Genomic DNA, 24,736 nt, shown 5'->3' with positions numbered 1-24,736 from the left:
AAGCATAAAAACATGCTGTTTGCAGTATTTTAGTCAAATAAAAAGAAGGGAGGCACACGTGAGGAAGGAGGAAATGCTTGAGTGGGTAGGAGAAGAGGAATGTGGCAGGAAACCGAGGGGACAATGTCCATGCCTGACGTTATGTCTCATAATCTCACATTTCGCTCAGGCGCAGCATACCTTACCATAAAAATACAAAAATAACATTACTGTGATCATATTTGAGAGTTGGTGTTGGACTCCATGGCACAGGACAATTTCAGTACATCTTTAAAACTACAAATACGTGTTAATCAGGTGATCCAAAAATAAGGAAGCGGTCCAAGAATTTTCATCCGACGCATTTATTATGACAAAACTATCCTCGTATCACGAGGTGATTCTTTTTTATGTGTCAGATCAAAGGGAGCGATGGGGCCGATGCTGAAAAGGGATCAGGGTTGAGAGCCAAAGCCTGATCCTGGCCTCGTGTGTCTGAATGTGCCTGAGACCTGAGAGAGGTCTGATGCTGAGCTGGTCTACCCAAACAGACCTGGGTTGTGCAGGGTCAGAGTCTGCAACAAGCGCTGGAAGTCCTGCACCGTCCACGGCTCTCTGTGTGTCTCTGCCGATGCAGCGCTGCTGCTGTCGGGGCTGATTCTCTGCGGATCATTGAAGGTGATCAGCACGTCTGTGGAGAACCGTGGCAGGCGGAACAGACCCAGGTGAAGGGTCACTGTGTTCCTCGCTTCTTCGTTGAACTTGGAGACACTCTGGGTCCCGGTCAGCCTCCAAGCAGAGCCGCAGTCCGACAGGGACAGCTCGGATTTGGACAGGGGCCCAACGCTGGTCACTTGAAAAGCGCCTGGCTCTAAAGCTTTGTTGCTCCCTGCGATGTCTTCGAAGTGATACCGGGCGGCGTCTTGATCCGCCACCTGAGCCTGGTACTCCACCAGCTCCACGATCAGGCTCTGGTCGGTGTGTTCGTGGGCAAACACCTCCTGGTTGTCTGGGATCTCCCTCAGCTCACTGACGTCTTTGGCGCAGTGAGGGAAGACGGCCGACAGCGCGCCTCCGAACAGGGGGTGAGGCTGGTCCACGCTGCCTCCGCCGCTCTGCATCTCTGCGAAGACCAGGGAGCCGCTTCGGGAAAACAACAGTAACAGAGTTTGTGTTTTTAAAACGGCCTGCAGTTACAGAAGCGACGTCTGCGTGTTAAAGGTAGATTGATTCATGGTAATATAGCTGTAAACAACGGGAGATAAACAAATAGCTTACCAAGTAAGACAGAACTCTTTTCCGGTGAATGTGTTTCTTCTTCTTCTCATTAAATGTAGGCACGCTAGACGGATGCAATGCGCAGTGCTGCCATCTACAGGTGAGGCATGATAAATACACCCTAAAATAGGCAGTGGTGAAATTATTATAATAATTTAGTTTACAAATGAAGTAAAATAATAATAATTATTAGAATCATAATAATTATTATTATAGTGATTCTAATAAATAGTATTTCTTGTCTTCTATTAAAAAGAAAAATAAGTAAACGTACACTATAAAATACTGCATTCCAAGTAAAGACCAGTTAAAAATGTACTGAAACAAAATGACAGGAGTAGAAGTATCAAGTTCTTTATTTATCATATGGACAACAGTTACAGAGAGCAGCTATGGGTAATGAAAGTCTCAGGTTCCCTCCAAAAAATGCTAATTAAATATGTAAATACAAAAAAGGAAAGATCACACAAGTAAAATCAAAATGAAAATCTAAATAACAAAAATGCACAGTGATTTGTAAATCAACCAACATGGCTAAACTGGCACATTTACAGAAATGTCTGTTAATGTCGACTGTCACTGTAACCTGTATTAATAAGTGAATACATAAAAACAGTGGCAGTTAAAAGGGATAAAATATAGCATGAATACAATATTAAATAAATATAAACTAGACCGTAATTGCAAATGAATAAACGGAATGTAAACAGTAATGTCATAAAATGTATACAATCATAGTAAAACAGTAAGTGTATAAAAAGTAAAGTGACAATATAATCTTAATATATCAAAAGTAAAAGTAAAAAAACTCACTTATTTGATAAACTTTTAAAGTCAATAATTCAGTAGCAGTAACTTTAATTGCCAAATGCATTTGTTTATGTAAAAACAAAAATACACGAGTACACACAAGATAAGAGTACAAAACTATTCCCTCTGACGTGTAATAAAAGGTAAAAAGTTAAAATCTAAACATCCAAGTAAAGCAGAAAGGAGAACTTGAGTTTTCATGTATGCATGTATTCAGACAAATACCAAATAGATGTATTTGTACGTGAGGAATTGGCTCATTCGCTGGATAAATGGTATAATACTATTTCCCCACGCTGTCAAACATCTGCAGCGGTCCCCCTCTCCTCCTCCAGCTGTTTTGCCTTCACTTCCTGGTCACCTGACTAAGCCTGCGAAATTAGACGAGCGCACCGCTCGCATCCCATAATGATAATCCCGTCTCATCGCCCGGATAGCTTTTTAAAATGAACGTGACACAGTTGTGAAGCCACCTCGAACCACCTGAACCCCGGATTTACACCCGAATCTCCACTTGTTTGCCAACGTCGAGCATCGGATCTTGTGTGACACACCAGGTAGCTAGCGACGTTAGCATCCTTAGCTTAGCCTAGCTTAAGTGGGTACTTAGATTTGTCAGTGAACCCGGCGGCCTGTCTGAACCGTCTACATTAGCGACTAGCTAGATATGTCGGCGTCTGTATTGTTCCACTAGCACTTTAATGATCGTGTTGTAGTCGTGTTATAGTCAAAAGTGTGGCGGACGACGACATTCTGACGTGTTTAGACGTGTGCTAGCAAACGGCTAACGCGGCTAAAGTTGTCAGCTCGTTCCTCTGATCCCGGGGCATCCGTGACATAAACGAATACTGTGAGTGATTGTTAAGGGCTACCTTCTCAGTTCAGATGGCAAAATAAAGAAGGGAGGTGGACCTTTAAAACGAGACTCGGATGGTAACAATCTGTTCAGCCCTGGTAAATATAGAGAACTGTTTAGCCCGCAGATTTGAGGGTGTGTTGAGGAGTCAACATCAGCAACTGGCCATATAAGCTGTGGGAAACATATTGATCATTTGACCTAGGGGGTAAAACGATTGCTGACAGCGCAAAACTGAAATGTCCCTTTAATGTGTCAAAGGAGGATGTTGAGCTGGGGAACCCTCAGCTACTATCCTTAGTGGTTCATTTTTAGCACTGGCTCCTTCTAATAGACCGTAAAGCCATTACATCATGAGCGACTCAATGAAAGCAGTATCTTATGCAATCCATGTATTGATTGAGAGGATTGATAATGTGCTCATCATGATGCAATTCCCTCCTTTGGTTGAAGCCTGACATCACACTTTCTGTAGATATGAAGCACAACTTTGATATAAAACCAATTCTGTTTTTTTCAATGGATTGCACTTTTTTTTAAAGTCTTCCTTCTGCAACCCTAACATGTTAGATTTCGCTCATCCTCTTTTCTCTTTCTGTGTCTCTCACGCTGTCACCGCTTCAGAGAAAGCCCTGTCCCCCCTGCTTTTTACCCCCCTTCCATATCGCAGTGCCAGAAAAAGGACGCTACTGAGAAAGCCACAGTGTCAGACTGAACTGGATTCAATGGTACAACAAGTTGTGTTGAGATTGAGAGAGGTGGTGTGTGCGTGTGTGAGACTGCTGTGTTTCCTCCCCCCCCCCCCTCACATGTTGTTTAGCTCAGTGTCATAGAGGCCCTTTATTGAGGTTTGGTTGCACTGTTACACACAGTGTTTGGAAACTCCCAAACACAGAGTCAAGGGGGGGTATAATTGGAAGTGCAGCAGGTTTTCCACATCTGGCGTGGTTGTTTTTTGCACCCAAAAGGCACACAGAGAAATGATGACATTTCCTTTCATAGCTTGTGAGACTCGATGCACAAGAAATATTATAAATCAAGACCTCTAAACAGGTCAACATCTCAATATTATTTCTGTGTTTACTGACGAGGTATACGAGACGAGAGGAACATAATTTGAGACAGCTGGCATAATAGAAGAAGTGCTGTCTTTAACAATTTCCAGAGGTAAATTAGACGGCAGAGGGTATTAAGCGAGCCTGTGACTAATAATGACATCAGGCTGTTTACCAGGAAGTGTTGGGAACTTAAAGGCCTCCTCAGATTGCTCGACCATGACCAGTCCCATTAAGGCAATTCTAATTTTAGATTTAGGTTTCTTGCTCTGTTTTACACTAGACGCTTTGTTCTCCATGTTCTGCTCCCAAGCAGAACCTGGCTGCGCTTTATGGCTGCAAGTCAAATCACTCAATTCTTCCATGAAGCAGCAGGTGTGTGTGTCAAAGGCTGTCTACGTCACAAGCTTCTTCTCCTCCTGTCCTACAGAGGGAGCCAAATCAGGAGGAGCAGCCGGAAGACAACATGCCCCCCAAGTTTAAACGACACCTCAATGACGACGAGGTCACGGGATCCATTCGCAGCGAGAGGGTGAGGCACCGGCGGAGGGAGGGAGCGGGTGGTGCTGTTTGAGTTTTGGATGGAGGAAGCAAACAGAATACAGGACGGGAAAAGGGAGCGCCTGATGAATTACGTGCATTGCTTTAATCACAGTTGATCACTGGTAGCTTGCTTCTTCCGTCTAGCTGTCATTGTAGAATACAGACTCTAGTTTTCTTGACTGAGTTGGAACTTGTGCAATATTTAGACTCAAGTTTATTTTTTTCACATAAGTGTGCAAAACTACAGCCATTTGCACTCGGAACAATTACATCTCCAGCAGTCCAAACCAGGCAATATGAAAATGTAATGCTATCCCAGCCAAAATAATTCAGGATATTATCACGATAATCATCAAAATGTGTGTTAAGCTGTTAAAATGGCACAAAAACTGAATAAGCCTAAATAAGTGATCATAATTCATGAAGTCTCACTGCATTAAAAAAGCATAAAAACATTTAAAACCTCTATTAGGTTCCTGTTAGGTTCAGTTTTAATTTTTCTAAATTCTGTGGAGTTTTTTTCCCCCCAACAAATGGTATCTAATCACGTGGTTGATGAATCAAAATCAAGACATTTACTGAAGAAACATTCTAGTAGTTCTAATTCCAATTCCTTGTCATTCAGAGACCATGAACATGTGCATAAATATGTAAGTACATGTGCAATATTTTATCGACCCCATTTTTCACTTCACCACCATGATAACAAGTTAGACAGCGTTTTCAAGTCAATATTTACAATTATAGTATCCTGATGCTTCCAAACACACTGAGGCCACACAGATGTGTCTATTTCTTACTCGATTGTGTGCCATGACCCATCACCAACATGCTGGCTGCCCCCTTTGTGGCGTGGCATACTAATACAGCCACGACATATACATTAAACTTTCAAAAAGAAATCAAAAACCCAAGAGCAGATGTGGACTGAAGATGCAAGTTTTGCTGTAAGAGGTCCAATTAATTAGTATTAGTAGGGAAAAGTGAGGTCATACACAAAGCGAAGGATTAAAGGAGGAGAAAGTCCTGCTGCCAAACGCCTGGTTCTCATCTCTCTCGCACTCACACACTCACACACACACACACACACACACACACACACACACACACACACACACACACCTTGCTGTACTCTGTTTCTCCGTGTGATCCTGTGTGCTATTGTGTTGAACTGGGATCAAAGCAAAGCTTACCTCGCATAACAAGTGGCTCCCTTGAGCGTCCGACCTCCTGCCCTCTGATAATAACTACCAGTTCTCCCTCACGTCTCCCACACTACTGTGGAAGGAGTGTTTGTTCCTCGACTTGTAAAGCTCTTTATCATCATGTCATTTATGCTACTCCTAAAATCACAGCACAACATAACGTATGGATGCAATGCCCATGATTTCCTTCAACAGTGTGCTTTCCCTGTAGCAGAGACTATAGAATATAGTCCCCCCGTCTGTAATCCAATGAGAAACAGACTCTTACCGCCTTCCTGCTCCCATTCTTCTCCTTTGAGAATTTAATGCGGCTGTCCTCACTGATTCTCTATGAATAGCACACAGAGCGCTTTCTTTCCCTTTGAAAGCCATCAGTGGTTCAGACATCGCTGTGATCGTGGCGTTGTTTTTGTGCAACAATCGAGATCCCAGATACCTCTCTATTTTTACATCGGGATCTGTTCAGGTCCGTATCGGCTTCCTAGCTAACCTATCGTTCGTCATCACTGTTTGATGTTGAAGTGTCTTAGAGAACACAAGAGGAAGCGTTTTTATGGAGGTTTGGCAAGAACAGCAACAGCGGTTATTTATCTTTTAGTATGTCATGGTAATGTGAGTGCACACCAACAGCAGGGTATAAGATATCTGCCCTCTGAAGACTGATAGAAAAAGCTTCTATTGATCCGTACAGCAGCTATCTGACCCCTGGAGGCTTGTATCAGCAGCACCACTTGTCAAGTGTCAGGAAGGTACTCTGTTCGGGGGTTTCAACTGACAAGATGCTGGTACTGGAGCTTGTTCATGAACCAGATTTAATTTATAGTCATTCAGGCCCGATCCCAGTCTCTCCCCTCAGTCCTAAAGCCCTGAACCGTCAGGGACTTAACCGATGTTAGAAGGTTAATGGTCCGGTGTCAGAGGCTGCAATCTTATAAATACAAGTGGGAAGGCTCTTTGCATGTCTTCTATTTCTTTGAGGTTTTTTAACTGCCCGATTTGAACCTCTGTTACCCGACAAGAGGTAATTGCAATAATTGATTTACTCGCTTTTGTCAAAACAGCTTCAATAAGCAAAATGAAAATAGATGGTTGATGTGTTGAAAGTGTGCATAAAAGAGCTCAAAATGTCTGCGAGTCCTCAAGCACTGGATGATTTGACAGTGGACATTGTGATTGGGCCTCAGTATTGATAACAAACCCTCTTTTACAGAGGAACCTACTGGAGGAGGACTCCGATGAGGAAGAAGACTTCTTTCTGTGAGTTTGTTTAGATTATATTAAGACTCTGAGCTTATTTTAAATTAATTGATAATTCAATTTATATTTAAAAATTAAAAGGCAAAATGAGTTAATACAGCTGAAAATGAAAATTAATTGGCTTCCTAAATCCTCGTTTTCCAGGAGAGGACCCACAGGACCCAGATTTGGACCTCAGAATGACAAATTCAAGCAGTAAGTACAAACACGAAAAACAGCCAGAGGTCGGAGTCGCACTGCCAGCATCTTGAGTTTTTGGTGTTATGCAACTGTGGGCTGGTCATGTTTACAGGTTCATAGTGGATTGTGTAAGAACGCCATGTGCAGGTTATTGTGTAACCTTTCCCCGGGACGGCCCGGTCCCTCTGCAGCCTGTTTCCGCGTTAACCTCCGGTCAGAGACTGCCGGAGAACAAACGCGGACATTGTCGAGACAGTCCGGCACCCACAAGTCATTTTTTCCACACGCTCTGCATACTTGACACTTAATCGTCTCTGGGAGCACCTGAAACTAGACGGGGCTGGACAATGAGGATCGCCTGGGGCAAGTCAAATGCCACATGGGGCAAGTAGATTCCCCCGAAGCTGATGATGGAAGGAGCACTTCCTTCTCATCTTTGTTACTGATTGGGCACTCGCGAGAAACGAAACGAGTGGCAAGTAAAGGTTATGAGCCGAAGCACAATCGAGCATTTCAGTTGAGTTGGGTGGCGTTAGAGGGTGTCAAATGACTCATTTACTTACATCCAGAATAAACAATGACAATCAACTTTGATGGACGCCGTTACTGAGGTCAGGTCTTCCCGTGTGTTCATGGCAGCCCGTGTTTCTCCATGTCCCCAGCTGCGGATTGTGTTTTGCGCTAGCTTCGCTTGTATATTCCCGCCTTAAACATGCAATCAGGCTGAAGTCCAAGACTGATAATTCCCTGCAGTCCCTTGTCCGAGACGATCAGTGTAATCATCCCGGAAAATGTGATCACTTCCCTTGCATCTCCTTCGTGAGCCTCTGCCTTTTTTTAAAAATCATTTCTTTGCCAATGTCCTCCCCTACACTGAGCCTGCATCCCTCCGAGGGGTATTTGCAGAGAAAGAGTTTCGAACAAGAGCGACTGAAGGGTAATCTGGACTCGTCATGCCATGCTCAGGTACGAGTACCGTGAATAAAAGCGAGGATTTCGACATTATCCTGCAAATACCGAACAGGTGCGGGGGGGTCACCGCGAGGATAAAAAACATCTGACGGGCTTTTTATTGCCTGCCAGCTGGACCGGATAGATTAGGAATAAAAAGGACATTGTTTGGGGGGGAAACAGCTGCTTTGTGCAGTGGCGGGTTACCTTGTAAGAATACATCAGTCCTTGATTAATCTTACCTTCATCATTAATGATTCCCGTCTGTTATTCGTGATTCTGCTGTGTCCCGTCAGGGTGCAGTCGCAGGTCGACGAGGTGATCGATGTGATGCAGGAGAACATCTCCAAGGTGATCGAGAGGGGCGAGCGGCTCGACGATCTGCAGGACAAGTCAGGTGAGTCGAGCCGGGACTGCTCCAATAACTCTACAGGGAACGTTTATCGTGAGGGCGAGTTCCCCAGGTAGCTCACATATTGTTTGCACGTGGCCCAGAGGAGGGATGTCCTCGCCGTATGGAGGCTTATTTGGTATGTTAAATGGAAACATTCTGGCAACGTGCATCCACTTTAAAAGAGAAACAGTTTTTTAGGCCCACTGATCCTAAATGTGGGCCTTATAAACACTGGTGTTCGTCATAATTTTAACAAATTAAAACACGTGGTGTTATCAAACAGATCCAGCTTGAAGAATAACTCACCATAGGTGGGCTCAGCATAAAGGAACATCAGGTCTGGTCAGAGCAAACAGAGCGATGATTCTCCTCCTAGTTATAAGAGCCGACTGAGCTCACCTGAGTCTAGTTGACTGCTGACGGCACGGGTGAGGCCGAGGCTCCTCCCACAGCTCATCAGGGCCACGGCAGACATGGACGACTAATCAATTAATGGACACATCGTTGTAGCTTCACATTAAAGAGATATGCAATATATATCACATAGTTTTAATTAGGAAAAATCAACAAAACAATACCTTGGTCAGTGGTAATCCCACCTACTGTGCCACCAGGATTCACACATCTCCACTCTTTTTTGTTGTTTAGCTCAACTTCACACACATGCAGGCTTTCAACAAGACACACGTGGGTCTCCTTCTGCTCCTCCATAGATAAACACCTCCCAGTCCAGTGTTTCCCGCAGGATTTTTTTCAGCAGCGGTGGTGTGGTCCCTGAACCCTCTAGGGGGGTCCGGGGGCATGCCCCCCCGGCCGAAATTTTTTTGTACCCTTTACATTGGAATGCATGAATCTGGTGCACTTTGAGAGGAGAATATGCACTTAAATCCTATTCAAACAGTCCTGTGTATTACTGTAGATGGGATTATTGGTGTTGTAACTTTGCCTTTTGTGTCTTCATTTACAGATTTTTATATTTTTGTATATAAAAATATATATGCATTGTGCATTGTGCATTGTGCACAGTGCATCCCTTAAGAGCTTGTACCAGCCTTTTAACCTCTGAGCCCTAAGCCATTTTTGAGATGTTTTGGTTCGTCTGGATTTATTCTCTTATTAAGATTGCATTCATCCCCCTTATAATGCATAGCAGTCAAGCTATCATTTATTTGGGTCACAACCTGGACTATCAGAATATGTGTGCTGCAGTGATGTCGTTTGAATGTAGGAAATTATCAATTAGACAGTAAAAAAAAAAAAAGCAAATAATATCTCACAATTATTTATTGATATGACACAAAAAAGGCAAATTGATTAAGCTTGTTATTGCTTAAAACACTTCTTCTTAGTCTTGGGAGTCAAAAAGTGATGAGAAAATTATAAAATAAATATAAGTTATACATAATAGAAACTATTCATGATCTTTTAAGAAGTCCTTAGGTTTTTTCCCTGTATTTATGCTAATGACCACATGCTTACAGGCGATGAGCATAAATCCCTAACTAAAATACGCGATGAAAACGGATTTTATATGGCAATAAAGAACAACATCGGATCTAACAGTATGGATTCATTTTTCAAAGTTCCCGAAAATACCTAGGCTATAAATTCCTGACTGGATATAAGCTCCTGTAAAGGCTATGAGTGATCCCAAAAAGAGCGACAACACGCACACACACACATAGGCCTACACACACACACACACACACACAATACTAGAGGAAAAACGGCACGGAGGTTGCGGTTTATAGATACAATAAAATTATTGGGCTCAGAGGGTTTTTAACACTGGTGGTCATGTAGCGACACATTTTAGCAACTTACTTTCTCTCTCTCTCTCTCTGTCTGTCTCTCTCTCTCTCTGTCTGTCTCACTCTTTCCTTCTTTCTTCGATCTTCCGCTTCACTCGCTACTGCTAGAATCAATGTAACTTTGCAACCGTGTAGGGTAGCCTACTGCCAACAACTGCCACACTCGCTGTGTATTTTTCTTCTTTGATGTTGGTTACGTGACGATGTGCCGCGTGCTGCGCAATTGACGTTACGCGCTGTACATTTTCTAAAAGGAGCTACGTAAAAAAAAATAAAAAAAATAAAAAAATATATATATTTTTTTAAAGGATTGTTCTTGCAGCGGCGGAGAAAATTCAGCAGCGGCGGCGCGCCGCTGCTGTGTGAACGTGGGGGAAACACTGCAGTCTAGAAGCCTCATCATGGCCATCCACACGTTATGTAACCGCTTCTCCATCACATCGACCAGCCGACCACGACAACGGTGCACATCTGGAACACACGTTGTGCACGTTTTTGCTGTATTTGCGGGGTGTGCTGTGTGGCTGCGTGTCTCTGCAGCGTGCGTCGTCTTTAACGGGAGTCTTTTCACGTGGGCAATATAACGTCCCGTGATTGACGACGGTTGGCTTTCTCATCCACGTGCGAGGTAACTGCTTGTTAACCTCCTCGAGGTGCCTGAGTGCTTTGTAGTAGCGAGCGGTCGTTAACGGTCACATGGACGTGGAGACGGCAGACACATGACGGACACAAAGACCCTAAAGGGGGTCAGGGGCTTGGACAGGCACAGCGCCGCATGCTAGGGAGCTGTAACCTCCCTGTTAACATGTGTGAAGATCAGGTTTACAACGGTATCCAAGAAGCAGAGAGCGACGTGGGCGAGCGTTTTTGGAGGGGAATATCGCGACGAGGAACAGAATGTGTTTGTGCTCTGTTGTGTATAAGTTCTGCAAGTTTCGGTTCACCCATTCAATGCCAAACTATTCACGGGCGTGAGCTCACCGGCACAGCTTCACCTTACATAAGAGAAACCGTAACGCAGAGCCAGGCAGTTTTGAGTCACATTATCCAAAATCAAAGTCAAAACAATAGTTTTGTTTACGTGGTGATTAACAGATGTTGTTTTTTTAATCTTCTCATTTCTTTTCCTCCTCACGTGTCCTCAGAGAGCCTATCGGACAACGCGTCCGCCTTCAGTAGCCGAGCCAAACAGCTGCACAGGAGGATGTGGTGGAGAGACATGAAGGTGGGCTGTCTGTCTGCTTTATGTGTGAGACACCTTCACTGTGTCTCTTTATTCTCTTATTGGAGCCGCATACGCAGGTGTCCTGTACCATGAGGAATGTGTTGTTTCTCCCGCAGATGAAGATGATTATCGCCTTGGTGGTCGTCGCTCTCCTGCTCATCATCATCAGTGAGTGTTGGACCGAATCCTGTAGCGCTGTTAAAATGTACACAATGTGCGGAACTTCAGTTACATATTCTCTCTCCGTCTCTTTCAGTTCCAGTGATCCTGCGGTATCGCTAGTGTCTGACGAGGAGGATGGGGGGGGGACCCTCCTCTTCCTCTTCTTCCTCCCTTTATCTCTCTCTCTCTATCGCTCTCCTGTGCACACAGTCCTCCACTCCAGCTAGGGGGCGCCAGCCAGCCTCCCCACACCCTCCTCGGTGTCAGCCCGCGTACCCTCAAGCCTCAACACACCCTCAGTACAGATCTCATCATCGGTATTTCCACATAAACCTGCTGTGAGATCAGCACTAAGGGTCACGGTTCGTACAGAAAAGGAGACCCGGGCGACTTGAGGGGGATATTCTAATGCAGTTTGGGAGAAAACCACTGCCCTCTAGTCAATGTGAAGGAGCGCTCCATGCCATGATATATATCGTGTAGGGCTCCAAACCTGGAAACTCCAGGTCCTGCTTATTACATCATATAGAAGGATACTGTGAAGGCTGGGAACCCGTGGCAACCGTCTCTCTTAGTTTAGCTGGTCTGAATCTGCTGCAGCAGCCTCGTGTAAAGGAGGCTCTTGCTTTTAGCCAATGAACCTCAGATGTCCGCCCGTGATTCCTTCTCACCGCCCGAGGATGAGGGCCGTTCGTAGGGGAACCTTTTCGTTGAACAAAAGCACATTTCACCGTCCGACACGAGAACATCTGAGGTTCATCTGCGTGTGTTTCCTTATCAGTACAGATGATTTGGAGGCCGAGACAACACCCCGCATCCCGTTCTGCTCCATAAATCGCCCGCTTTCCGTTTCCACGTCAAACCAAAAACCGAAAACATGAATGTCTCCTCGGCCCCTCTACGCTCTAACCCTCTCACCTTCCTCCTGGGTCGCGCCGGGCTCTGGACCCGTTTGGTCACGGCTGTCCCTCTTTCCTGCTCGTGACATTAAACTGTCTCTCACTCTGCAGATGTTTCTGTTTGGTTTTGAAGTCTTTTTTTCCCCCCCTCCACTATATTTAAGTTTCTGCTGGTCCCGCGACGTGACGCTTGTATGAATGCCGGTTTTCCCGCCGTCGCCTCGGAACGGGCAGTTCGTCTCTATACTGTTACACTACTTTGAAGCAGGGGTCATTTAAGTGATGCAAGTTAAAACGTCGAGCTGTGAAACAAACTTAGGTGTCATTGTCGTCTGGATTAATTAACTGTATAATACATTGAAATTCTACACTGTCATTTTATGATTTGTAATGTAATTTATTTTAGCTGTAAATATTGATTCTGTAATGATGTACAATACTCTTGGCATTGCATTGGAAGACTGATGTACTGATTTTTTTTTTTTTGCTCTGAAATAAAGTGATTTTAAAGGGTTTCACTGGTTTGGCTTTGAATGGTTTTGAATGGTTTTGGTGGGAGGAGGGAAATCCGAAAACAAGAGTCAGGATGAAAGGAGCAATCAGAGGGAAAGTTTGAATAGGTTGATGGAAAGAAAGAAGATTAAAATGCCATCCCTCTACTCCTGACCACTTTGGGTCTTTGTGTCCTGAGCTTTCTTTTATTTCCTCATTACCCAACTTTTTTTTATTAGTCTGTGACTTTAATGGCGGCGCAGAGTTCCCAATATGGCACTAAAATTGAAAAACACTGGAGGTCGTGAAGCACTATTATTTTGACAGACCCGCTATTCTCGTCCTCTCCGGACCGTAGACACAAACGCACACTGACAGCTCTGCCCTTTTGCTCAGCCAGCGCTGCCCAACCCTTCTGAGGGAGCAGACATTAAATTGGCCCTCAGGGGTCTTTCATTCATTGATCTACGGCAGATGGTCTTCCAGCTTGCAGTTTCTCGGTGGTGCCGCGCGGCGGGGGGGCGGGGGGGGGGGTGAAGGTCTTATTTCAGCTTTGAAGATGTAAGTGAAGCGAGGGCATTTCATCTCGTACACTTGTTTTAATGCTGACGAGGCTGCGGTGCTGTGGTCTGAGTGGGATCCGCATCGATCAGCATCGACCGGCAATGCAGGAGTTGATTTTCCAGAAAAAACAAAATGTATGAAACAAACTCTTCCAGTAGGGAATTTAAACTCCTTATTCAGACAATGAGGAAAAACCTTCCGTTACGCAAAACAGTGACCAAAAATTACAGACCAACCAGTTTTGATGTCTTCCATGATGTCTTTTCCAACCTGTCCCCTGCTTTCTGTGGCCAATCAGGATCTCTGGAATTAGTGCCATTCTAACCCAGGTGGCACCAATCTCACCTCGTTTGGAGCTAATTGGTCGTCAAATGCAGCTTGACGAAAGATATTCATTGTTCCCCATCAACAGAAATAAGCAAAACATTCATATTGAGAGAGAAGTTGACAAACAAGTACACAGACTAACACTAAAGCAGGAACATTAACATTTTTAAATGCAAAGTGCACTCCCTTAAAGAGTAACTAAATCCCCAAACCACTTTTTGTCAGCTGAAGACCTAAATATGTGGGTATTTAATAGTCTTCCTGATTAATTCCAATCCAAATATTGACTGCAATGGAACGTATTTGACAGAAACAGAAAGTGTTTATAAATCGATGCTATTAGTGGATCTGATAGCGTGGTAGCAACCTGTCAATCACAAGGTAGCCCCGCCTTAAAGCATTTCATATAGTCAAATAGACCCTTTATGGTCTATTTGACTCTAAATGGACAATAATTTACGAAATGAGCATCATGCTGGATTGAAGAAGACTTGAAACTAGAGAGTGAGACCATAAAGTCATGTTTACAATGTTTACTGTAATAAAGAATGAAATGAGAAGGGTTCGCCCCCTGATGGCCAGCAGAGATAATGCAAGTTTTAAAGGCACTTCGGCATTGGATTCACTTTCAGAACCGGAGGTTGCCACCTGGACAGGACTGATCACATACCGGGAGTGGAGAAAATCAGCTCCACGTCAGCCTGCTTACAATCGTCTCTAAGTTGGGAGTTCAGTGAAATCAAAGTTAGCAAAAGTCCTGGTTGGACAAGCACCTTTAGTCTGTTGTCCTGCTTTAACTCCAAAGTGGGCACCTGGAGGTTTGATTTAGCCTCCGTTCAGGACTTTGTCAAGCTGTAAGCAAAGTAAAAAAAAAAAAAAGCTCAAATTGAGTGAGACATCCTGCTGTATATTTGCTGCATGAGACTCTATGATCTCACTACGACACACCCACACTGGCAGCAGAGCGTGTTTTGGTGCTCCGCTAAGGGCTCATAGTGGATGACTTCAGATTCCGGGCATAGCAGCAGTTATTTCAGTCACATAACAGTGAATTTGACTCATAAATGGATGATGCGTCAGCCAGCATTAGACACAAACACTGCCCAGTGGAGAGGTGGACATGTTAGCATCTGGAGGAAGTGGAGAATACATTTACATTCTGGATTCTAGTGAATAAAACATTGCTTGCATGTTCAAACGCTCCTAATCTTCCATTTCTCCCTTCTTTTGTCTCCGTTGCTGTTTACACCTGGTTTTACTCTCATATTTTTTCTCCTCCTCCGGTGATTTATTCACTCCTTTGTTTCGTGTGTCTCTCCTTCCACCCTCTCTTCAGTTTTCTCATTCTGAAGATATTTCCTGTAAGAGGATGTGTTCCCAACACATACTCTGCCTCACGAATCGGCTCACCCATCTGCCCAACCAATCAAAGACTTGCCTCATCAATCAAGGTGACTGTCTCAGGTGCCGCCAGCTGCCGGTAAACAAGCGCAGATCAGGCTGGCATCAACCTGTAAGAGGAAATGTGCAGCGTCTCTGCAGACTATGCAGTGCTCCCCTCTGCACCCTATGGCCCTCGAGGCTCCCCGGAGTGAAGCATCTGGGTCAGGTGGCGTTTCAGGGTTCAGGGTGGCCTGGAAGGTCAGCAGAGATGGCATTCTTGGAAATAAGGGTTCCAAAAGGGCTCTTCCCAGAGTTTCTAACAACAACCATTTGCTTCGGCAAAAATGCTCTTTTTAAGAAGTTTTTTTTTTGTTGAGACTAAAGGTTCCATTAAGAACCTTTTTGGAAGAAAGAATGCTGACAATGATTGTGGTTGGTTGAGCTGAACCACCTCAGTCTGGCCCTTTAAGGTTCTAGATGAAACCCTTGGGATATAAAAAAAAGTGATTGGTAGAAGCAATATATGTATAAAGGGGTTCTCAGTTGAATCCCTCTGGGTGGGTTCTCAAAGAAACCCTTGGACTATAACACGGTTCATGGTAGAACCCTGTCGGTGGCGTTCTTGCTGAAACCCTTGACATATAACAGGGTTCTCTGTGTAAGCCCCTCTGCGGTTTTCAGTAGAACGCCCCACTGAGTGAGTTTTTCTCTGCACCAGAGTCTCTGAGTAGAACCTCCAGAGAGGGTTCTAGATAGACCCATAGAAACCTTTTATGCTTGGTTCTTGGTAGTACCATCTGAAAGGATTCCAGGTACAAACTTTATAAAAGGTTTAATCTGGGTGGAACCTTTACACCATAGAAGGGTTTTCTGTAGAACCTGTCAGAGGGTTCTGTGTGGAACCTCTCAACAATGGTTCTCGGTATAACCCTTTATGTTGGGTTCTAGGTAGAACCATCTGAATGGATTCCGGTGCACCCTTTATCAAATGTTCTACCTGGAACCTAAAGGGGTTTTCCTGTGAGGACAAGCGGAGGAACCCTGTATGGTTCTAGGTTCAGGTCTATGGTTCTCTGGAACATACACAGTATGTTAGGAGACATGAGGAAAAGGAGCAGAACAAAGGAGCATGGCAGGTCTTAGGAACCCAAACAAAGAGGCCGGATATGAGGGAAGCTGAGACCTGCTGAGATGGGAAGGTATGCGTGCGACCGCACACCTGCCTCATTGCATGCGTCTCTAAGCAATGTGTCCAAATCTCTTCATCCTGCCTTTCTGGACACAGCGAGGAGCTCATCCTCTGGATCACATGACTGTGGAAGCGAGCCTCGCAGGCAGCGGCTCAACGTGTCTGTGATGTTGCGTTGAAGCGCAGAGAAGAGGGACGGGGAGGGCGGACTGCAACAAATCCACCCCGGCAGCCAGCAAGCTGGGAGAGAGACGGATGGTCCACGGCAGCTCAGTCATGTTGTTTAAAATGCATTTGAGTCGGCAGCATGAACACACACACACACACACACACACACACACACACACACACAGTCCACAACAAACCCAAAGCTGAGCTGAAGGGACCCGGTCCACGTCCGGGGTCAGCGTCGGGGTATCCAGTCATCGACCCGTCCTAACGACAACCCTTATCGGCTGCTTGCGTCACGTTCTGGCCCCCATACCGATATGAAAGTGGACACCGGCTCCTCGGGAGGTAATTGTATCCAATGAGGCCAACGCTGAGGCCAAAACCTCAGCCAAATCCCCTTTGACACGCGGGACTGCACATCAGGGGATGTTTCTACAGATAAGACGTGAATAAAAGACACTGGAGGGGCCAAATTACACAAAATGCAAAAAGACAGAGAGCTGTCACGTTGGACCTTTAAATAATAAAAAACAGCCTTTGCAGAAAGACAGACACTCAAAATAAGATGTTTTTGTCCCCAAAACAACCATCATCCCATGTACATTTCCTCTTCTTCCCTCCCTCTCCCCCTTGTCCTCGACACTCCCTCCTTCTCCCTGAGTTTTATCCCTCTCTCCCCTCCCTCCCTTTCACCTCTCCTCTCTTCCCCTCCTTCCTTCCCCTCCAGATTGTATAAATATCCGTGAGCTGGTTGGGAGAGCTCAGAGTTACAGACCTGTCCATTCAGAGAGGAGAAGAAGAAGAAGAAGAAGAAGAAGAAGAAGAAGAAGAAGAAGAAGAGAACCTGAAAAAAAGAGAGAGAAAAGAAAGTCATCACCACAAAATTGGGAATTAGTAAATGATTGAAGGAAAATTCCAGTTGAGAGCTGAAAATTAAAAGAAGACAAAAAGGACAGAAAAAGAGAGAGAACTTAAAGTAACCTAGTGATCTGAGCCGAGCTCCAGTATGTTCCTCCTTCTTTCGTTGTGTATGTGCGGTCTTCTGCTGCCGGGTGACGCCCAGGACCGAGCCGCCCTGTGGAGGGGGAACGACCGGAGCGGGCGATGCCAGTACACCTTCACCGTGCCCAGCCCCGCCGAGGCCAGCTGCCCGCAGACCGGGGGCCCCGAGGTGGAGGGCCTGAAGGCTAGACTCGGCCTGCTGGAGGCGCTGGTGTCCCGGCTCACCGCAGGGGACGCCGGTGGTCCCCAGGGGGCCAGAGCTCAGTCCGGGCTCCAGGAGGCGCTGAACCGGGCCACGGGGGAGAGGAATCTGCTGCAGAGGGAGAAGGAGCGTATGGAGCAGGAGCTGGGGACGCTTCAGCGCAGGATGGAGGAGATGAGGAGGGAGACGGAGAGGCTGAGGGACAGACCCTGTCCTCCGCAGACCCCCGTGGTGCCACCAAGCCCCCCTCTGCAGGACAGTGGCCTGATGAGACCCGCTGGGGGTAAGAGAGACCACCACGCACTCCATGAGCCATTCAAAAAGAAATCTTAATGACGTTTATAAATAGAGCGTTATTTTTACTCCTGCATATAATAAAGTTGAATTCCCAGCTTGTATTTAGTCGTGCACACATAATATTTTAATCTACACTATTCAATCAAGATGCACAGCTACTTTGCCTAATTGCCTGCAGACAAGTTGCCTTTCAGTTGAAATCTGTATTTGGTGATTCAGAGGTATAATTGGAGCAGAGAAAGTATGTTTGGAAAACTATGGCATGCACAGCCACAGTAAATTCCTCTGCACTGCACCGTGTGTTTGTTTCTGCACACAGAAAAAGCTGATGCACTATCAGCTTAATTGACGTATGAGTATGTATACGCATAAAAGACATTTGACTCTGGTGTGCCTTGCTCTCAATGTAGATATGTGTATATATTTTTGAAAGTGTATATATATATCAAGCTCAGGTTCCTCCCGACACCATATCTGCCTGCATAAATCCCCCCTCACAACAGGGAAATAAAGTGCATCGTCTCATGTTGTATGTGTGTGTGGGTTAATGTTTTGGTTGTCCCCATTAGTCTGCAGAGACACCCGGCTCGGGTTTCTGCCCCCCTGCATTTAGGGGTGAGGGTGGCGGGCCAGAGAGGGTCGGCTCAGTATTTATGAGCGGATCCTGCTTTCTTTTATGACTGGTGTTTCCCTCTGCATGACGAGAAGGGCGCGAATAACCTAGTTGGGAAGAGGGGAGGGGGGTGAAATGAGATGCACGCTCTGGACGTGGAGGTTCCATGCCAGGGTCTCATCTCAGTGCTTTCGATGACTCCTGGTGGGTCAGAGCTTGTGGTGATGGAGGGTGACGCAGAGGGCTTAGGGCCAAGAACACTATACGTCCGGGGGGTTTAAAGGGCGGCACAGAGCTTGGGGAGTTATTTCGGAGCCAGCGGGGATAAGCTCTGTGTGTTTGCAGTGGCCAACAACAACAATTAGCCCCCCCCTGTGTTCATCTTTTCACCCGCCATCTCCCTCCGATCACCATCCCCCTTTCCTTTTCCTCAGATAAGCCATTCCTCTGGTTACCCTCCCATCGCTTGTAAATCCTTCCCTGCCATCACCCCGTCCGTCAGACGTCCCCTCTCTGCGTCGGGAGAGCTTGTTCCCTCCAGGTTATCTGTTTTGCTCCTCAAGTTTGCACCTGCAGGCAGAAATACGCAAAGTGGGGCCCCTCAGGGCGAGAGGCAGATGTAGAACAGATCTTAGGAGATGTGCAGAACCAGAGAGAGTGGAAAGCCAAAGCAAAGTTTGTGACAGGAATTATTTTTCCTCCAACTCAAGCAGCGGTTACGACTTTCAGTGACATTCCCTCTCAAACTATATCAGCTGATCTATCTTAATGTTATTTTATGACTTTAAAGATATAGTTCTGGTCAGTCACAGAGAAGAGCATGTATGTGCAGTTTACAGATGACCTTCTTTAACGTCTTTTCTTTCAATTTAATGTGCAGCCAGCAGGACAAGCGGTCAAATATAATGAACTCCTGAACTGATTCAATGAATGTGCATATCATGCATCACTACTAATAACATGAACTCTGTAAGCAGGGGGTTGATCCTCCTCTGGGAAATTAAACCCGTCTGCCCTGTGAGGTTTAAGGTCTTCTCCTCCGTGACATCCCAAACAAAGAGGCAGAATGTATGACGTCGTCGCCAACCTCTCTCTTCTCTTCATCCACGCCGAGAGTCAACATCAGCTTCCAGATGCTACCGCTTAATGTTCTCCGCATCATTAGGGCTTGTTACTGAACTCTCTGCACATCAGAGAGAGCACAGCATGCACGTGCAAAAAAGCTTGTTTTTCTGTTGCAAACCTCACTATGTTTGTATCTCCAAGCCTGTGAGGATTAAACCGTTTACAGACATCGTTTACATTTCATAGAAATGGTTTCATGAAGGCGTCAAATGGGACGGAAACAAGAGGAGGAATGAATAGAGGAGAGGAGAAAAGGCTGATATCTGAGAGTGATTCAAAGGAGGAAGAGCCACATGACGAACGATGATGTTTTCAGGACGTGAAGCTGACAGCGTTTCAGTGGGATGGGTGTCGGATGTGTGTGTTATGGTCGGCCCATCTACCGACTGGCTGACTCCGGAGCAGCTGGGAATCCGCTCAGCGGTGTTTGTTTCCTGCTGTCACATTCCCTGCTGTCAGTAGTGCCACGGCCACGTTTTGGGGCGCGCAAAACACAATCTCTCAACGTATTGTACGCATGCACGAGATAACGCACAACGGAAATCGCAAAACTCATTTGCACACGCATTTGTGTGTGTGTTTAGGTTCCAATCAGATGTCTCACCTGATGGCCAGGCCCGACAGGCAGGGAGATAGCAGCAGTTTGAGAGGTGGGACTCGTTTTCCTGCAGGATCACGTCCACCATAGCAGGTTTTCTTTTATTCCACTAAATCCATGTTTTCCATCTCTACCCGTCAGACTCAGCGTGGCAGTACGGATCTCCAGGCTTCCAGGAGCTGAAGGCCGAGGTGACAGAGGTTCCCGCTCCAGGTGGATCTGTGGACAACACAGGTTTCTGTTTGAAATATTCTTACTTATTCTCCCCTACAGGCCTTAAAATACAATGATACATGATTTAAATTACAGATGTTCCGTACCATTCTTTGCTTCCTGGTACCGATTCTGATACCTGAACTTGCGTATTTGCTGTTCCCGAGTACCGATCTGATACCAGAGCGGTAAAAACTCAGTAAAATAGGTCATAATTACGCCTCTAATATTTATTTTATATTGCTGTGAAGGCATCTCCTTCGAACAACTCAAGTTTCTCACCAAAAACTAAAGAACCTACTGTATCATAACAGTATAATTTACCCTCACCCAATGTAAACAAATGGATCCTCTCCTAGTTTGCTAGCCAAGTCGGACTGTGCTGCCTGCTATCTGCTAATAGCTAACAGCTAACTAGCTCTCCTCCTTCTGATGTCAAAACAGATTTTTATCTTTACTAGGAATGATTAAAGTTAAAAAACGGTTTACTATGAATTCTTCAGGGATTGTCTGTTGGGCTTAATGTTTGTTAAAAAGGACATTTGTTAAAGGTGTGTAACACAACATGGCGCGTAACTAGCGGTGCTAACCGTGCTAACAGTATAAACTATGGCAAAAACGTGTTTAGCGCACACCATCTGAGGGGGACCAGATGGTGTGCGCTATCGGGATGGCGTTATCAGCTGGAAAAGAAAGCTACAAAAAGTATTCAACTGCATACCCCCCAGTAAAAAAAACACTAAAGAGCTAAAATGTGCAAATATGGTCCTTTAAAATCCCGCCCTGGCAGCGAATACCCCTCTTACTCACCCCTTCTCCCTCCTCCCCCAAAAATCTGACCTTACAAACATGACACTCGCCCCCCCGCCGACAGCCTCAAAGCAAATACTGCTATTTATACTGTAGCATTTGGGGCGAGAGTACGGAAGTCATGGCAATGAGGGCCCAGCAAGTTTCACCATTTGTCTCGTAAATGAAGAATGAGAAGCGCCCCTAACGAGGATGCCCCCCAACCAAAACCACACCCTAGCTTTGTGCTATACCGATGGCTCTCTGCGGGTTTCATTGTTTCGGAGATCATGATCTTCACGTGCAGTCACCACGTGAAGTCATATTATCTCCGCGCCATGGGGAAAGCTACATGGCAATGGGTGTATTTATAACGTATTGCTATCTAACCCTTAATCCGCCGCTACGTCCCGGACCTGAGTGCAAGGGTGTATTTTAGGCCGTGGTAAATATACAACCTGCCTTATCGTTTTCCCCAGTAAGACAAGCAGCGGAGAGAGTCGCTGCCCCGGATGACTTGTAGCCCAGTTGCCGCTCTGACGGTGGTGACTCAACAGAGATGTCAGGCAGCATCTCTAGACCTGCTGTCTGCTTCCACCACGAGTCATGACGACCTCATCACACCACTGACCAGCTCTCGGGTTTCCTCCATCGTCCCACAGTCATGCACAGATCCCCTTTAATGTGTGCGACTTGTGTCCTGAAGTCACTTCGAAGGTCCGGTGTGAAGCCCCTGTGAAGGGGATCTGTTGGCAGAAATGGGAAATAATAATGTCAAGTACGTCTTCTTTAGTGTATAATCACCGGGAATAAGAATTGTGTTTTTTTTGTTACCTTGGAATGAGCCGTTGGTATCTACGGACGGAGTGGGTCCTCTTCCTTGATCCACGTTTCCACAAGAAAAGAACTAAAAAAACGAAAACAAAACGCTGGCTCTAGATAGGACGACTCGTGTTTTCATGTCAGCCTCCGTCCACGGGAGAAGTTTCAGTTAGTTGCAATCTGCAGTCTCACCGCTAGATGTCACCAGAGCAGCGCTGTCAAACAAATTCGTTCATGGGCAACATACAGCACAAAGTGGGCCAGACCAGTAAAACCCACAGCACAAGTACAATCTGAAAACAGTCACAATGAACAAACCAGATGCTTAATAGGGATGGGGCAATATAAGATTTTATCATGGTTCGGGATAAAAAAACAAACAAAAGTTTGATCGTGGCGAATTAAAAACCAATTTGTCTTCGGGAAAAAGATGATGGTTGGGCTTTAGATAAGTACATTAACTAAGAAAAATGTAAAGAACGTAATGTAAGTATGGAAACATCACTTACGTAACTTGGAAATAACTAAACAGTTTGGGATGCGAACACAGGTCTCCTGATTGAAAGTCCTGTGATGTAAATGCGTCTCATACATCTTTTCATCCCTTCCCTCTTCTTCCTCCAGGTTGTGGCGAGCTGGTTTGGGTCGGCGAGCCGGTCACTCACAGGAAGGCGGACAACATAGCAGGTAAATACGGCGTTTGGATGCAGGACCCTGAGGCCGTCTCACCCTACGGACCAGACATGGTCTGGCGCATCGACACCATAGGTTCTGACGTCAGGCAGCTGTTTGGGTACGACAACATGGAGCAACTCTCCAAAGGCTTTCCATCCAAGGTTGGTGTGACATGGATGATATTCATTCACGTGAATTAGCCCCCCAAAAATAATTCTCTCCTAGTTATAGTCTCTCGTTTTCCCGTGACAGGTCCTGATGTTGCCGGAGCTGGTGGAGAGCACCGGTGCCACTATGTACCGAGGATCTCTGTATTATCAAAGGCGTCGCAGCCGCTCCCTCATCCGCTTCGACCTGGCGTCTGAGAGCGTGGCGGCCCGTCGCGACCTCCCCCACGCCGGCTTCCACGGCCAGCACCCTTACTCCTGGGGCGGCTACACGGACATCGACCTGTCCGTGGACGAGCAGGGCCTGTGGGCCGTCTACTCCACCAGCAAGGCCAAAGGGGCCATCGTGATCTCGCAGCTGGACCCGCACAGTCTGGAGGTGAAGCGGAGCTGGGAGACCAACATCAGGAAGAACTCGGTGGCCAACTCCTTCATCATCTGCGGAAGGCTGTACACCGTGGCCAGCTACACGGCGCCCGACACCACCATCAACTACGTGTACGACACCAAGACCGGCCAGGGGAAGCCGATGGCCGTCCCCTTCAGGAACAAGTACCGCTACAACAGCATGATCGACTACAACGTGGCTCAGAGGAAGCTGTTCGCTTGGGACAACTTCCACATGGTGTCCTACAACCTCAGGCTGGGTCGCCAGGAGGCCGCCTGAGGCCGTGACGAGGGACTGCTAGAAAAAGCGGCATTTGCTCGCCTGTTTCCGCTTCAAAGACTCAGAGCTTTAGAGCATAACGTGCGTGGTAGTTTTAGTCATTAAGCCAATGGCATCAACGTGTAAATGAAGACATTTGAGGAACAGTGCCCCCCACCCCTCACCCTCCCTCTGCAGGTGTGCTTTTTTTCTCTCTTTTTCTTAATTGGGAGGGCGTTTACTGTGGCACGGCCCACAAACATGTTTTTAGAGGAATTATTTTTGTACCGCCTTTAATTCAGATGTATGATTTTGTTGTTTTCTTGATAAGCTATATAAATATAAATATATTTGAGGACTGAAAGATGAATTAATTTGACATTACTTATGAATTTTAAGTGGAACACTTTAAAAAACACAAACTCAGTGGCACTACACACCCGACAGTATTTCACCAGTCAACATCCATCGTTAGATGCTTGCTCACTCAGCACGTGTTGAATATTGCATGTACTTGTAACACTGTAGTCGACATAATGACGTGAAATCATCATGAAATAAACGTCCTAAATCACACGTTTGTGTCGTTATTACCTTTATAAAAGGGTTTGGTCAAGTGTTAATAACTTTATTGATGGTTAAGAACTAATATAAATATTTTTATTTTCACAAAAACCCCTATGTATCTCCACATCTGGTGATTGAAGACATTGCATTAAAAAAGGGACAGTTCTCCCTTAAAATAAAACACATTTTCCCTCTTGCACGTAAGGCCATTTGTCAATCTACGTTGTTTAAGTGAGCTGAAAAATAGTACCTCCACGAAAATTCCTCACAATAAAGTCTGTGAATTGTG

General features: G+C 45.7%; 4 protein-coding genes across 6 annotated transcripts in view; 3 read left to right on the top strand and 1 right to left on the bottom strand.

The window, feature by feature from the left end:
* prkaa2 (protein kinase, AMP-activated, alpha 2 catalytic subunit) overlaps positions 1 to 24,736 on the top strand; it is a 456,922-nt gene that overhangs the window by 362,195 nt on the left and 69,991 nt on the right. The gene's annotated exons all lie outside the window — the stretch shown is intronic.
* rangrf (RAN guanine nucleotide release factor) lies at positions 354 to 1,359 on the bottom strand. Its single transcript, XM_084011164.1, has 2 exons — positions 1,258 to 1,359; positions 354 to 1,122 (listed from the first exon to the last, which is right to left on the bottom strand). Exons 1-2 carry the CDS (start codon positions 1,305 to 1,307, stop codon positions 519 to 521), a joined length of 654 nt encoding a protein of 217 aa, XP_083867290.1. The 5' UTR covers positions 1,308 to 1,359; the 3' UTR covers positions 354 to 518.
* Positions 2,418 to 13,120, top strand: vamp4 (vesicle-associated membrane protein 4). Of its 2 annotated transcripts, XM_084011683.1 has the most exons (9): positions 2,418 to 2,624; positions 3,548 to 3,651; positions 4,409 to 4,510; positions 6,937 to 6,983; positions 7,128 to 7,178; positions 8,411 to 8,511; positions 11,465 to 11,544; positions 11,661 to 11,712; positions 11,801 to 13,120. In XM_084011683.1, the coding sequence occupies exons 2-9, from the start codon at positions 3,649 to 3,651 to the stop codon at positions 11,824 to 11,826; spliced, it is 462 nt and encodes a 153-aa protein (XP_083867809.1). In that variant the 5' UTR covers positions 2,418 to 2,624; positions 3,548 to 3,648; the 3' UTR covers positions 11,827 to 13,120. The 2 variants fall into 2 exon arrangements, with proteins under 2 accessions (XP_083867809.1, XP_083867810.1); XM_084011684.1 differs by lacking the exon at positions 3,548 to 3,651.
* On the top strand, positions 17,508 to 24,456 carry myoc (myocilin). Of its 2 annotated transcripts, XM_084012467.1 has the most exons (5): positions 17,508 to 18,218; positions 20,555 to 20,620; positions 20,710 to 20,802; positions 23,017 to 23,228; positions 23,320 to 24,456. In XM_084012467.1, exons 1-5 carry the CDS (start codon positions 17,738 to 17,740, stop codon positions 23,899 to 23,901), a joined length of 1,434 nt encoding a protein of 477 aa, XP_083868593.1. In that variant the 5' UTR covers positions 17,508 to 17,737; the 3' UTR covers positions 23,902 to 24,456. The 2 variants fall into 2 exon arrangements, with proteins under 2 accessions (XP_083868593.1, XP_083868594.1); XM_084012468.1 differs by lacking the exon at positions 20,555 to 20,620.

Source organism: Eutrigla gurnardus (assembly GCF_963514095.1).
Source record: "Eutrigla gurnardus genome assembly, chromosome: 6".
NCBI lineage: Eukaryota > Metazoa > Chordata > Actinopteri > Perciformes > Triglidae > Eutrigla > Eutrigla gurnardus.
Note: the sequence above shows the minus strand (reverse complement) of the source record. Positions and strands in the feature narration are given on the sequence as shown.